This window comes from Acipenser ruthenus, chromosome 9 (assembly GCF_902713425.1).
Source record: "Acipenser ruthenus chromosome 9, fAciRut3.2 maternal haplotype, whole genome shotgun sequence".
Lineage (NCBI taxonomy): Eukaryota > Metazoa > Chordata > Actinopteri > Acipenseriformes > Acipenseridae > Acipenser > Acipenser ruthenus.
In genome coordinates, this window is record NC_081197.1 from 46750438 (window position 1) to 46761891 (window position 11454).

Consider the following 11454-nt stretch of genomic DNA (forward strand, 5'->3'; position numbering starts at 1 on the left):
GTGTTGACATTCCCCATCAGAAACATTATTGAGAAACAAGCCTGCCACAGCTAGTAATGGCATAATTGAATGCTAGATAATGGTAACAGTAAGTTAGTACCTTACGTCTAACATTCTGTGATCAAAATATTACCTTTATGGCTATTATGCTATCATATTTTATTTTATTTATTGAATAATCTAATAATGAATGCTTGTATGCTTTAGTCTTGTACCCACACAAACACATATGGTGTTAGTTTTTTTTTTCTTTTTTGTGGTAAATGATAAATCACCTGTAATAGTTTTGTAGTCTAGCTAGCTGCCATTCAATGAACTGTCCAGATCCTGGAACCAGTAGGATTTCTAGAAAATCAACTTTAGATTTCTTCCCACTATGTTTGCCCCCTGAAGCCCTGTTAATTAGTATTTTTAATATATTTAATCTAAATAAGAATTGCTGACAAAACATTTCATAACGGATCTAACTTGCCCTTTTTGTTGCTACAAAATATTTATTAAAACAACTCATTTTTTGTCTCGTTAAGCATTTGGAATGTTTTGAGCAGATCTGGTTTGGTTTACAGACAATGTGTGACCCTCTTAAAGAAAAGAAAATAGCAAGCTACCTGTAAACCTTACTTTGATAAAACCCGATAAAAAGAACAGCCGATGAGCAGTAACAACAATACATTATTTGTATACCAGTACCACTAGGTTTGTTATGCTTGATTATTAAAAAAAAAAAAAAAAAGAGGTTCCGTTTTGGTATCCAGGCCCAAGTTGTTTCGTTTTTATGAGCATGGCGCATTGTGTTAAACCAAACTCAAAACTAACATTTACAGAAGTACACTTATAAAATATTTTCTACGAGAAGTACAATAATTTAGGTTTTTATTTTCACTGTAGTATATCTGGCAATGGCATAAAACCAGAAATAGGGCACTACAGAAACGACTCAGCTATAAATGTCAACAAATAAAAAGTAATACAATATTTACAGTTTAAGCGCTCCATGTTATCAAAACAGGTAATGAATGCTAGCTCCTTGACAAACGCAAAGAGAAAAGAACCAGAAGTAAAATAAACATTGTTGCAAGGAGTAAGCATGAAGCACAGCAACCTTTGGGGATAAAACCATCCATTAACAAATTATACAGACAATTCAGGTACAACAAAAGCAAAACCGTATGTCAAGGCATATCTACTTAAATCAAAGATTTTGGAAATTTGTATTTACAGCTTGACTTCAATTTTAGCCAAAGGTTTTAAGCAGAAAACAACAACAAAGATACTACCACTATTGCCAAACTCTAAATTATGAAAAACTATGTCATTAAAAAAACATAAAGAATTCCAAATGTAATAAAATAGGTTTTAGTCAAATGTAGTGAAGTCTGTCAGTTTGTAATCGTTTGGCACAGAACCTCAATTTTCCATTAGATTATCCTGCATTATAAATACCCTGTACAGTTCTTTATCTTTTATATATATATATATATATATATATATATATATATATATATATATATATATATATATATATATATATATATATATATAAATATATATATATATATAAATAAATAAATAAAACACATACACTGAGCATCAAAACAAACTTCTCACTTATATTTGGATCAAATTCACTACATGTGATCTTGACAAACATGGCATATTTTTTTTGTTTTTGTTTGTGATTTTCATTATTGCTTTTATTCAAGCTTGCAATTCAACAGCTGAAACCACTCCATATCCAGTGTCCAATCAACTGTCTCACTAATTAGGTGATTAAGTGCATATGCTTCAGTCATAGTCACTCAAGCGTGTCATGGTCAAGGATGAATGATTAAGTGATTAAAAAAGAAACCAAAAAGACATTGTCAATGTCCACTTTTTTTTTTTTTTAAATGTGTTATAATAGTGATAAGTTTCTTTTGATGCTTGACCTAGATGACATTACAGAAGATACTCAGGTGTTTGTTTTTTTGAATGCTGGTGTTGTTTAAAACAAGTGAAGTTGTACAATTTATCCTCAAGGTATTTCTAAAACAGAAGCAATCTACTGAATGTTCAGCACTGTGGTTGGAGAGTAATTCTCCATGTTATGATGAAAGCTGAATTTGATGGCGATGATGATAATGATTTGATGTTAGCTGGTCCTTCACGTTTGACATTGTGCATTGAAAGTGATAAAGTTCACAGAAGTCCGTTTGGAAAGCCCATTCAGTTCAGCAGAACTAACCATCAGCCTGCAACATCTCCTCTATCTCTTTATCCCAATTGCCCTCTCTGTTTTCTGATTCTGCAACAACTTCACAGTCCTGAAGTTCCTGCTGTAGCTCCTTCTCCCAGTCTGCAGATTCTTAAGGAAACATAAGACAAAATCAGTAACTGAACTAATGGGTTGATTGGTTCAAATCTTTACCACACAGGGATATGCACTAGATACTTCCCCTGGACTGCATCAACATGTATCCCTAGTTATCCTGGGATTACCACCTAGCAGTATATTCAATTAAAACAAAACTACAGTTTGACACTTTTCATGATGTAGTGGTGTGCTTGGGGGGTGTCCTTCTATATCTGGAAGTCTAACTGAATTCAGTCATTAAACAGGGAAATAACACAAGCCCAGCATTTCATCAACAAGATGCAACATACTGGTTAAGAACTGCCATAAACATCTGAGAGACGTACTAAAAACAAAAGGAGGACACACGTAATACTAAAGCAGGGTGCCAATACTTTTGTAATGAAAGAAATACAAGAAATTGTGTAATTTGCTTTTTGTTTAATTAAAAAGTGGTCAAAAGTTTACTAAATGCTTGTTATCTTAATCTGTTATCTTGAATTATGGTACACCAAGCATAGGGTGTCAATACTTTTGTCTGCGACTGCATATTTAAGTCATCCTTCTCCTAAGAAATAGCACCTTACAGATGTAAAGTCAGTAGCTGGTGACGTCAGTTCTGTACATACCTTCAATGGCCTCTTCTTTCTTATCCAACACCAACTGCTCCATTTCCTTCCTCAGGTCCTCCTGGTTGATATTACAGGAGTCAAAAGCATCACTTACAAACTCCGAGACACCTGGACTGGTTGAAATCTCCTCTTCATCCTACCAGGGAAACGTACACAAGCAAACCATCAATACTTAATGGTCTGTTTGATCAGGCACCATCAACTTCATTTGTAAGCAGATATTTAGTTTCACCCACAACAGTCAAAGAAGGAAAATGCATTAAATGGAAAAACAGCATATAATGAAAAACTCTAACAAGGTCACTGTGTAATATCAATAGTGTGCCTTGTGAATAAACCATTTCATGCACACTCATATAGCGCACAGCTTTGTGTGTTCATGGTGGACACACAAAATTCTCGAAATACTTTAAGAATAAGTCATGCTACACAGAGACTATCATAACTTTTATAAATCATATTACATGACAAAAATATTAATATGATAAACCATTACCTCATTAGGTTTTAGCTTGGCGATAATTGCAGTTGGTGGAGTTTTGGGTCTTATGTTTTCTAAAATACAACAAAAACATCTGGATTAATAAAACATTCAGTTGACCATTTCATACCTTGATTTACCTTCAGTACACTTCATGGTGAACACTATGATTGTGTTGTGACAATGCTGATGGTAATAAATAGTAGGAATTGAGTAAAGAGGGAAACCCTACTGGACTTGGAGCAAATGAAAGTAGTGAACATCCCTAAAATCTGTCTATTGAAATGGGACAAAAAATTGGTAGGAAGACATCAGTCAGGAGTTTGTGATAGTGTGGGATACAGCCTTTGCAGGTACCTGTTAAGTGACTGTCATCTGTATGGGAACTGTTTTTTTCCTCCTCCTTCTCTGCTGCCTGCTGCTGAGCTGCTAATGCAGTGAGTTGTGCAGACTGCTTAATCAGAGACACACGGTAGAAGTAATTCCTCCAGAACACCTCCTCCTTCACCCTTAAATGTATTACATTTGTATTTTAACAACTATAAAAACATAGAATTAAAAACAGTGTTGTCTGTTTTCCTTACAAAATTATTGCATACCACATTATCTTGAAGGGATACTTCTATATACATTTTCCTAAATGTTAATTTCCTACCTGTTTAATACATTTTTTTTTTTTTTTTTTTTTTTTTTTAGAATGTGTGTATGTACGAATTATCTTTGCTTCTGCTTAGATTATTATTTGTTGTGCCGACTTTTCTAGCGAAATATGCTTCAAAAAGCCTCCTCATGGTGTGTGTTCTGATGCTCAGGCGAAGCATTGGCCTGTGCAACACTAATGTTTACCCACATCACTACCCCTCTATCAGCCGAGAGGAGTTTTTTTTAGAATCTTTTACTTGAATAATAAGCAAGCATGGCTGTGACGGGGCGAGGAGCCCTGTACAGAAAAGGGGGCTGGGCAAAGCCCTGCTGTTAAAGTATAGTTTTGATTTTATTTTTTGGTATTATTTATAACAAATGTTTCTAATGTAGAACGGGTGAGGTTAGCAGCTCATCCTCTGCCAGTTAATAATTATTAAACTCATGCAGATTGTGGCCAAGGGGTAAGGAGATAATTGATAGCTAGTTGACCCCTCGGCCATAGTAAATAAAAGCCTGCATCTCTCTACGCTCAGGGTGGGTTGTTCGGAGGACAGAAGAGAGAGAGAGAGAGAGAGAGAGAGAGGAGAGGAGTTTAAGAATAAAAACAAAACAATACTTTAACAGCAGAGCTTTAACCTGCCCCCTTTTATGTACAGGGCTCCTCGCCCTGTCACAATGGCAAATAATGATCCAACGTGAAACAATAGAAATTAAATATTAGGAAAATGTAGAGCATATAAAGTATACCCCTTAATTTCCTAAAACAAGTAGGGTGCTTTCTGCAAAACAGGGACTGTATTCCGGCTGGCCACCTACAGATGGTCTCTTCACCGGCTGTCATTAAAAAGGTGCCAACATAGCAAAAGAAATACCTTCCACATATTTCAATAGCTCTACGGGCTTTACAGGAATAAAAAAGGAGGCGCTCACAGCTTTGGGACCAGGTCAAATCGCATTCTGTTGAGCAGCTCGTCCTCCTGCAGCATCACCATGGCGATGGGATACATCTGTTCAGAGTCAAAGTGAAACTGCACTCCAGCAGGGGGGTCTCGAAGGAAATTTCTCCTGTCCTAAAACACATGAGATTTGGTCACTATAGGACAAAACGCACACAGTATATAGTGTATTAAAATAATACTAGCTAACAAAATAATTGCAATCGTACCCATTTTGCAATTTTCATTTAGGTTAAAGGACATTTCTTTTCCTTGTCTTTCAGGAAGTCTGTTACTGCTTTACTTTCTTGGTTATTTCACCCCAGCACCGACTTCTGGGTCAAAGAATGTTACTGGCTGAAAGCATGTCAATCAATAGGGGAAACAGCCAATTGGTTATTGACAGGAAAGAAGCCAATTAAGGGGTGGGGACAATTTCACCCTCCAGGTGACATGACCCAGGAAGTGCAGGGCAGTCTAAAAGCATGGCTTGCAAGCAGAGATTTCTTTAATCTAGTGTAGTATCAGATATCGTGTTTCACAATGAAAATGCACGTTTACTAAAACATGTGTTTCTTTCAAAACTGCACATTCGAAACCTATATAATGAACGGATGTGCATGGTGGAGAAAATCCATATAACTATTTTCTTAGCTACAATTACTTAAACATTGCCTTAAAATGAACCAGTAAAATAAACCAGTTTTGAATCAAATATTAAATTGGTATAAAATCCCTATATAGAAACAGGATTAAATCTAATAATTTGATTTGAGGTTTGATGATCTCTTCCATATTTTAATGGATTGGAGTTGTAACATGATGATCTTCAGTTTAATATTGCCAGTTAAATTTACATCAAGAAAAGTTGGATATTGGATATTGAAAACCATTACCAAAGCTAGTTAATGCACAGATAATGTTGGGTTTCAGATTCGATTCTCACGGATCACCGATTTATGAAAAATAATTGCGCTTTGGAGCAAAACACAGTATAATGATTTTTCTTGAGTATATTGGAAAAATCTGTACATGTTTCTCATATACATGGGATTTGTTTAGGGTGTCCATTGTCCTAGTGGTTTCAGTCTAAAAGAGTTATGAAAAGTTTTGGGCCAGATTTACAGAGTCTTTGCAACAGCTACAAAACTTCACTCTTGTAAACTGAATTAAGGTTTCAGAAGTAGCTATAAAAAGGTTAAGTCCAGTGTACACAAGGACATATTTTTCAACAGGAAAGCAAATTACAGTTCTTTTAGGGTTATGCATAGGGTACAATTTCAAAAAGTGTAAAGGCTTTGCCAATTCACAACCCCTTTATATTATTCTTGCTCAGGTGCTCAGAGAATCTCTCTTTATCTCAAAGTAGAAGTCATGTTTTCTGAAACATATTTCCATGCAATTTCCATGCTTAACATTGATTATACTTGGTATTGAAATGTTGGCTGTTTTTAATTCAATTTATAAGAATTAGGAGCAAACTTTGGTACACACAATTTAATTAACAGGGAAGGGACATGCTCCATAACCTACAACACAGATTGGTTTAGATAATAACACATCTATAACCCAGCTGAGTAACCCAACTAGAGATGTCTATGGATTTTGAGGTCTTTGGTAGGCATTAGGCATTGTTGTTGCCTTGTAATCCATAAAAGAAGATATAAAAAAAAAATCTGCCAATAAATTAATTACAAGAATGTGAGCATGTGTCAAGTGCATAATCCAGGCTGATGGTATCAGCAAAATGCTGACGGAACAGCTGTTTTAATTACTTACAGCCGATAAAGCCAAGATTTGCTGTTGAATTGTTTCTTCCTCACTGTAGCCAACCCAGGGAGGCACTGCAGCATCTGTGGAGATAATTAAAGTGGACTAGAAACCACAATCTAGAAATGCTGTTTTTTTTTTTTTTTTGTGAAGAAAACAAAGCATGCCCAGGGGCATAATGTATGAGTAAGTGCATCACTGATCAAATGGGTCTTAAGCATGAAGCAAAAACACATGTGTGAAAAACTGTGATGTGTAGCACTGATATGGCCAGAACTTAAAACGACGTTGCAGTAACACGGTTATTTTTAACTGGACAACAACTACATTGTAGCTTGATTGAGAGAATCATATAATAGAATACAACTGTGTAAAAAATGTGAAGACACTATCTCAAAGTCTGCATAATTGATACGGCAGTGAAAAGGTTAATTCCCAGTGGACATCACAAGTTGTTAGAAATTAAATGAAAAAAAAATTATATAAAACTCAGCTGTTTTAATGAAAAATTCCAAAAAGCGATACATTTTCTTGTACTATAACCTCAATCAGAATTGCCCCAGAGCAGTGGTTCCCAACCTTTTTCAATGTAGGGACCACCTTGGTGTTTGGATTTTTCCCACGGACCACTTGTCACGCATTTTTTCACAACAGCATTTTGAAACTAATTTGTATGTGTGTATGTATAAATCCAACGCGACTAATTGCACTCACTGGGTTGCCAAACTTCGTTGTACATATATAAAACAAGACGAGGTGGACAGTGCACAGTCAAAATATTTATTAATAAAATAGATCATTCATTCCATTATTATCAGTAATAAGGAAAAAAATGTCTCCGCCCTTTGTGACATCACAGGGAAAAAAAAAAAAAATACTCCCCTATCCAATGAATGCGTTAACAAGCTGTACTGCAAATTATGGTGGGCCATAATGAAGTGTGTTTGTTTTATCGTGTTTGCCCGATCACAGGCCCAAAATGACACTTCAGTATGACCATGTTTACACGATCACAAGCTGTTTGTTGTGTTGCTTACAACTGCATAACCAAATTTTGGGAGTTGTTTGCGGACCATCTGGAGTTTACTCACGGACTACAGGTTGGGAACCACTGCCCTAGAGAATTTAGAATATAGTTGTATACGGAGTATGAAGACAACATCTCAAAATGTTAGGTCTTTATATTCCAGAAATCAAATAGCCACAATATGGCATCCATATTAGGTGACTGGACAAAGTGAAGGGTACCAATCTAGCCAGAAGAGTTTCCATAACATTGAAAATATAAGGTTGGAATTTCAAATAGTTTATGAGAGATTATGCTAGCAGTTGAGAAGGCGATGCTCTGTGTTCTGTGTTTATTGTATCTGGATTGTATTTGGTCTGGGAAGCAGAGTTAAACTTACAGATAAGTGATCAATAAGTAATTATATATATATATATATATATATATATATATATATATATATATATATATATATATATATATATACACATATATATACAGGTGAAACAATGACACAATCTGACATTGTTGCTTAATAAGATGACATCAGCACAAAATGACTGCATTTAAGTAGATACCATTTTGTGAAACATACAGGGTGACAGGACAGCAGCCTCACCTACCTGTCTTTTTTGCATTCTTTTCAAGCACAAATTTTTCTTGTTCCTTTTGAAAATCTCCCAATATTGTCTGTAAAAGAAATAAATATTATTTAAAACTTTTTAGGAACAAACAGCTATATAAAAAGTTAAATTAAATGATCAAATTAAATTACTTTAAAATGATTACATTACTTTAAAATGTGATCACAATACTTTCTTCACATTTGATACACATGCATTTATGCATCAGAATTGAAAGGTGAACAACAAAACCAACTTAAACGTTGCCTTTCAAGTCGTGAAACGTCCCAAAACATACCGATCAAAAAATGATCACAACAAAAATTATAATCAAATAAAAAGGTTTGTTTAATTGATATTGTGCAAGAGAATCATAAAATATAACAGTCTATCAATTAAGGCACATTTCAAAGCATGTATTCTGTTTTACTGATATGGGTTTAAAACAATGTGTTATTTTGTATTGGACTATATCTATAATGGATTGTGACTGACAGAATCATAGAATACAGCTGTGTACCAAATAAATGACACACTCTAAAAGTGCCCCGTCTCTATCCAGCATAAACCTAAAAAGCTACACAACCTAATAAGTGACTGACCAATTCAGCATGCAGTGCTTACATAGCCCTGCAAATATGAAGTCAGTACTAAAATGGTTTATAAGTGATTAGCTATGGAAGGTATGGGTGGGAGATGTCAGAGCAATCTGAACTAATGGTCTCCTTGTGCTTGTGTCAATAGGGATATACCATGAAACAGCATAATGTCATTATCATATTTTTTAGATGGAGAGAAATGTTTTGCGTACCTTATCAATAAGGCCATCAATCTTTCCATCTTCTACGGATTTCTTTAAGGTCTGTGCCGTCTCAACAACAGACTCGGAAATCATCTTTGTAGCACTACTGGCAAAATTGAAGAGAAAACCTGTGTGGAGAAAAAAATTGTCCAAACTACTTAAAACTTGTTGACAAGAATTGACAAAAACACCACACACACTGGCAAAAAAAAAGAAACCTTCTCATTTCCCTATTCTGAAGTCAAAGCTTTACACCACCTCTATGAAGTCATTTGTCACACTTATCCAGAGTGCGTTTTTCAAGCTAAGTGTTCTGTTTGTTCTCAGTTTTAAAAAGGTGTGGATGTGTCAGATACTGGTATTTACCCTGCGAGGATACATTATCAGTATCATGAAAAGGTAGGTCACCTGACATAGCATATGGAATCATTAAATCTTAAATTCCTATGCATAGTTTCCAATGAAGGTACAGATTTGAGTTATCCCTTCACTCTTCTGGTAATTTATATGGTTTGCAAAGAAAATAAACATCCGTTTGGAAAAACGAAAAGGCAAATCCTATATTTTGGTGCATAGTTAAAAGGAGTGTTAACCAACGTTTTAAAAACATTTTCTTACTTCTTATAAGCGCTTGTAATATTATGACTGGTCTACATTATACTTCAATTTGAAATACAGGTATTTCAGAGACAATGCTATAGCCTCCACTGCTCCCTTGTGCCAACGTTTTACTAATAGTCTAGCTGCAATTATACCATGCGATTCTCACTCTCTGGAGCACGGAGAGCCACTTCTTATAACTAAGATACCTGGAGTTAAAGGGTTGGTTTTTATTGATCTGCACTACACTTTAGAAATCTGTAAATTAAGAATAAAACAACACAGAAAAGAACTAAAAGATCTTCGACACCAGAAAAAGAGTCTGAGGAGGGTGTTACTAGTGTTAAGAGGTAAGCAACAGATTTTAAATCATTGGTTAGCATTGGTATGAGAATCGTAATCTGCTATTTGTATATGTTATAACACTATAGACAGCATTGGAGTTGTACAGTACTGTGTTTGACAAGCAGCGTCGAGGCAGCTGCATACAAGTATACGTGTAAACGATAAAAAAAAACCCAGACATACATACATATATATATATATATATATATATATATATATATATATATATATATATATATATATATACATATACATATATATACATATACATATACATATATATACATATATATACATATATATATATATATATATATATATATATATATATACATATATATACATAAGGGCTGCATTTCGTAAGGACGGTAATGTATCACTGTTCTTCCCCGAAGAAGCTTGGTATGTTTGCGGGCAGCGTTATGTCACACTTACCGCTCAGTCCCTTGGCCTGCTCAAGAAGCTCCTGAGCCGGGTCGGCCATCTCTTCTTTTACACTCTCTGGTTGTTTGTTTACTTCGGTTTCTTCCACGTCTTTCCCTTCGCCTGCCTCTTTCTGCGCTTTCACCACTTCCTTGGTGCATGGGCTTTCCGAATCCAAACTAAGCCAGTTTCCCCAACCCCGAAACATTTTCGTCTTTAAAATCAGGGATTTATTTGTTAAACAACAGAGTGGTTTTTGTTTATTCTAGCCAGCTCCAACCATGAAACGTCACCAGATGTAAGACCTCTCGCATTTACTTCCGCGTTTGTCCCTTCTCTCTGTCCGTATTGCAGCACTAAGGAATATCCACTAGAACAGTGGTTCTCAATCTGCACTGCTGGTTTTTGCTCCAGCTGAGCTCTCAATTACTTAATTGAACTAATAATTTGTTTAATTTGACTTTTTCAATTGTGTGGCTTATAAAAAATTGGAACAAAAACCAGCAGGGAAGGATTGAGAACTACTGCTCTAGAAAGTGTCTGGAGGGCATCTGATGATTTTGGTTAGGGTCAGGGTGGGTTGACGTCAGAGAGGTGCCTAGCTCAGGAAGTGAAAGTTGGGAGTGCTTAGCAAATGCCCTAGAGCAGGGGTCTCCAGCCCTGGTCCTGGAGAGCTACTGTGGCTGCTGGTTTTCATTTCAACCAGTCTCTCAGTTACTTAATTGAACCAATAATTTGCTTAATTAGTCAAGATTAACAAGGTGTTCCAGATCTTTAGCCACTGATGATGCAAAGACACCTATAAAACCTGCTGGATGGGGGCTCTCCAGGACCAGGGTTGGAGACCCCTGCCCTAGAAT

At 35.6% G+C, this 11454-nt stretch overlaps 1 protein-coding gene across 1 annotated transcript; it reads right to left on the bottom strand.

The window, feature by feature from the left end:
• Window positions 1–711: 711 nt before the first annotated feature.
• Window positions 712–10994, bottom strand: LOC117405285 (synapse-associated protein 1). The gene is made up of 9 exons (XM_034008228.3): window positions 10607–10994; window positions 9236–9354; window positions 8425–8491; window positions 6805–6878; window positions 5021–5160; window positions 3803–3954; window positions 3461–3519; window positions 2962–3100; window positions 712–2344 (listed from the first exon to the last, which is right to left on the bottom strand). The coding sequence occupies exons 1-9, from the start codon at window positions 10800–10802 to the stop codon at window positions 2220–2222; spliced, it is 1071 nt and encodes a 356-aa protein (XP_033864119.3). The 5' UTR covers window positions 10803–10994; the 3' UTR covers window positions 712–2219.
• Window positions 10995–11454: the final 460 nt, after the last annotated feature.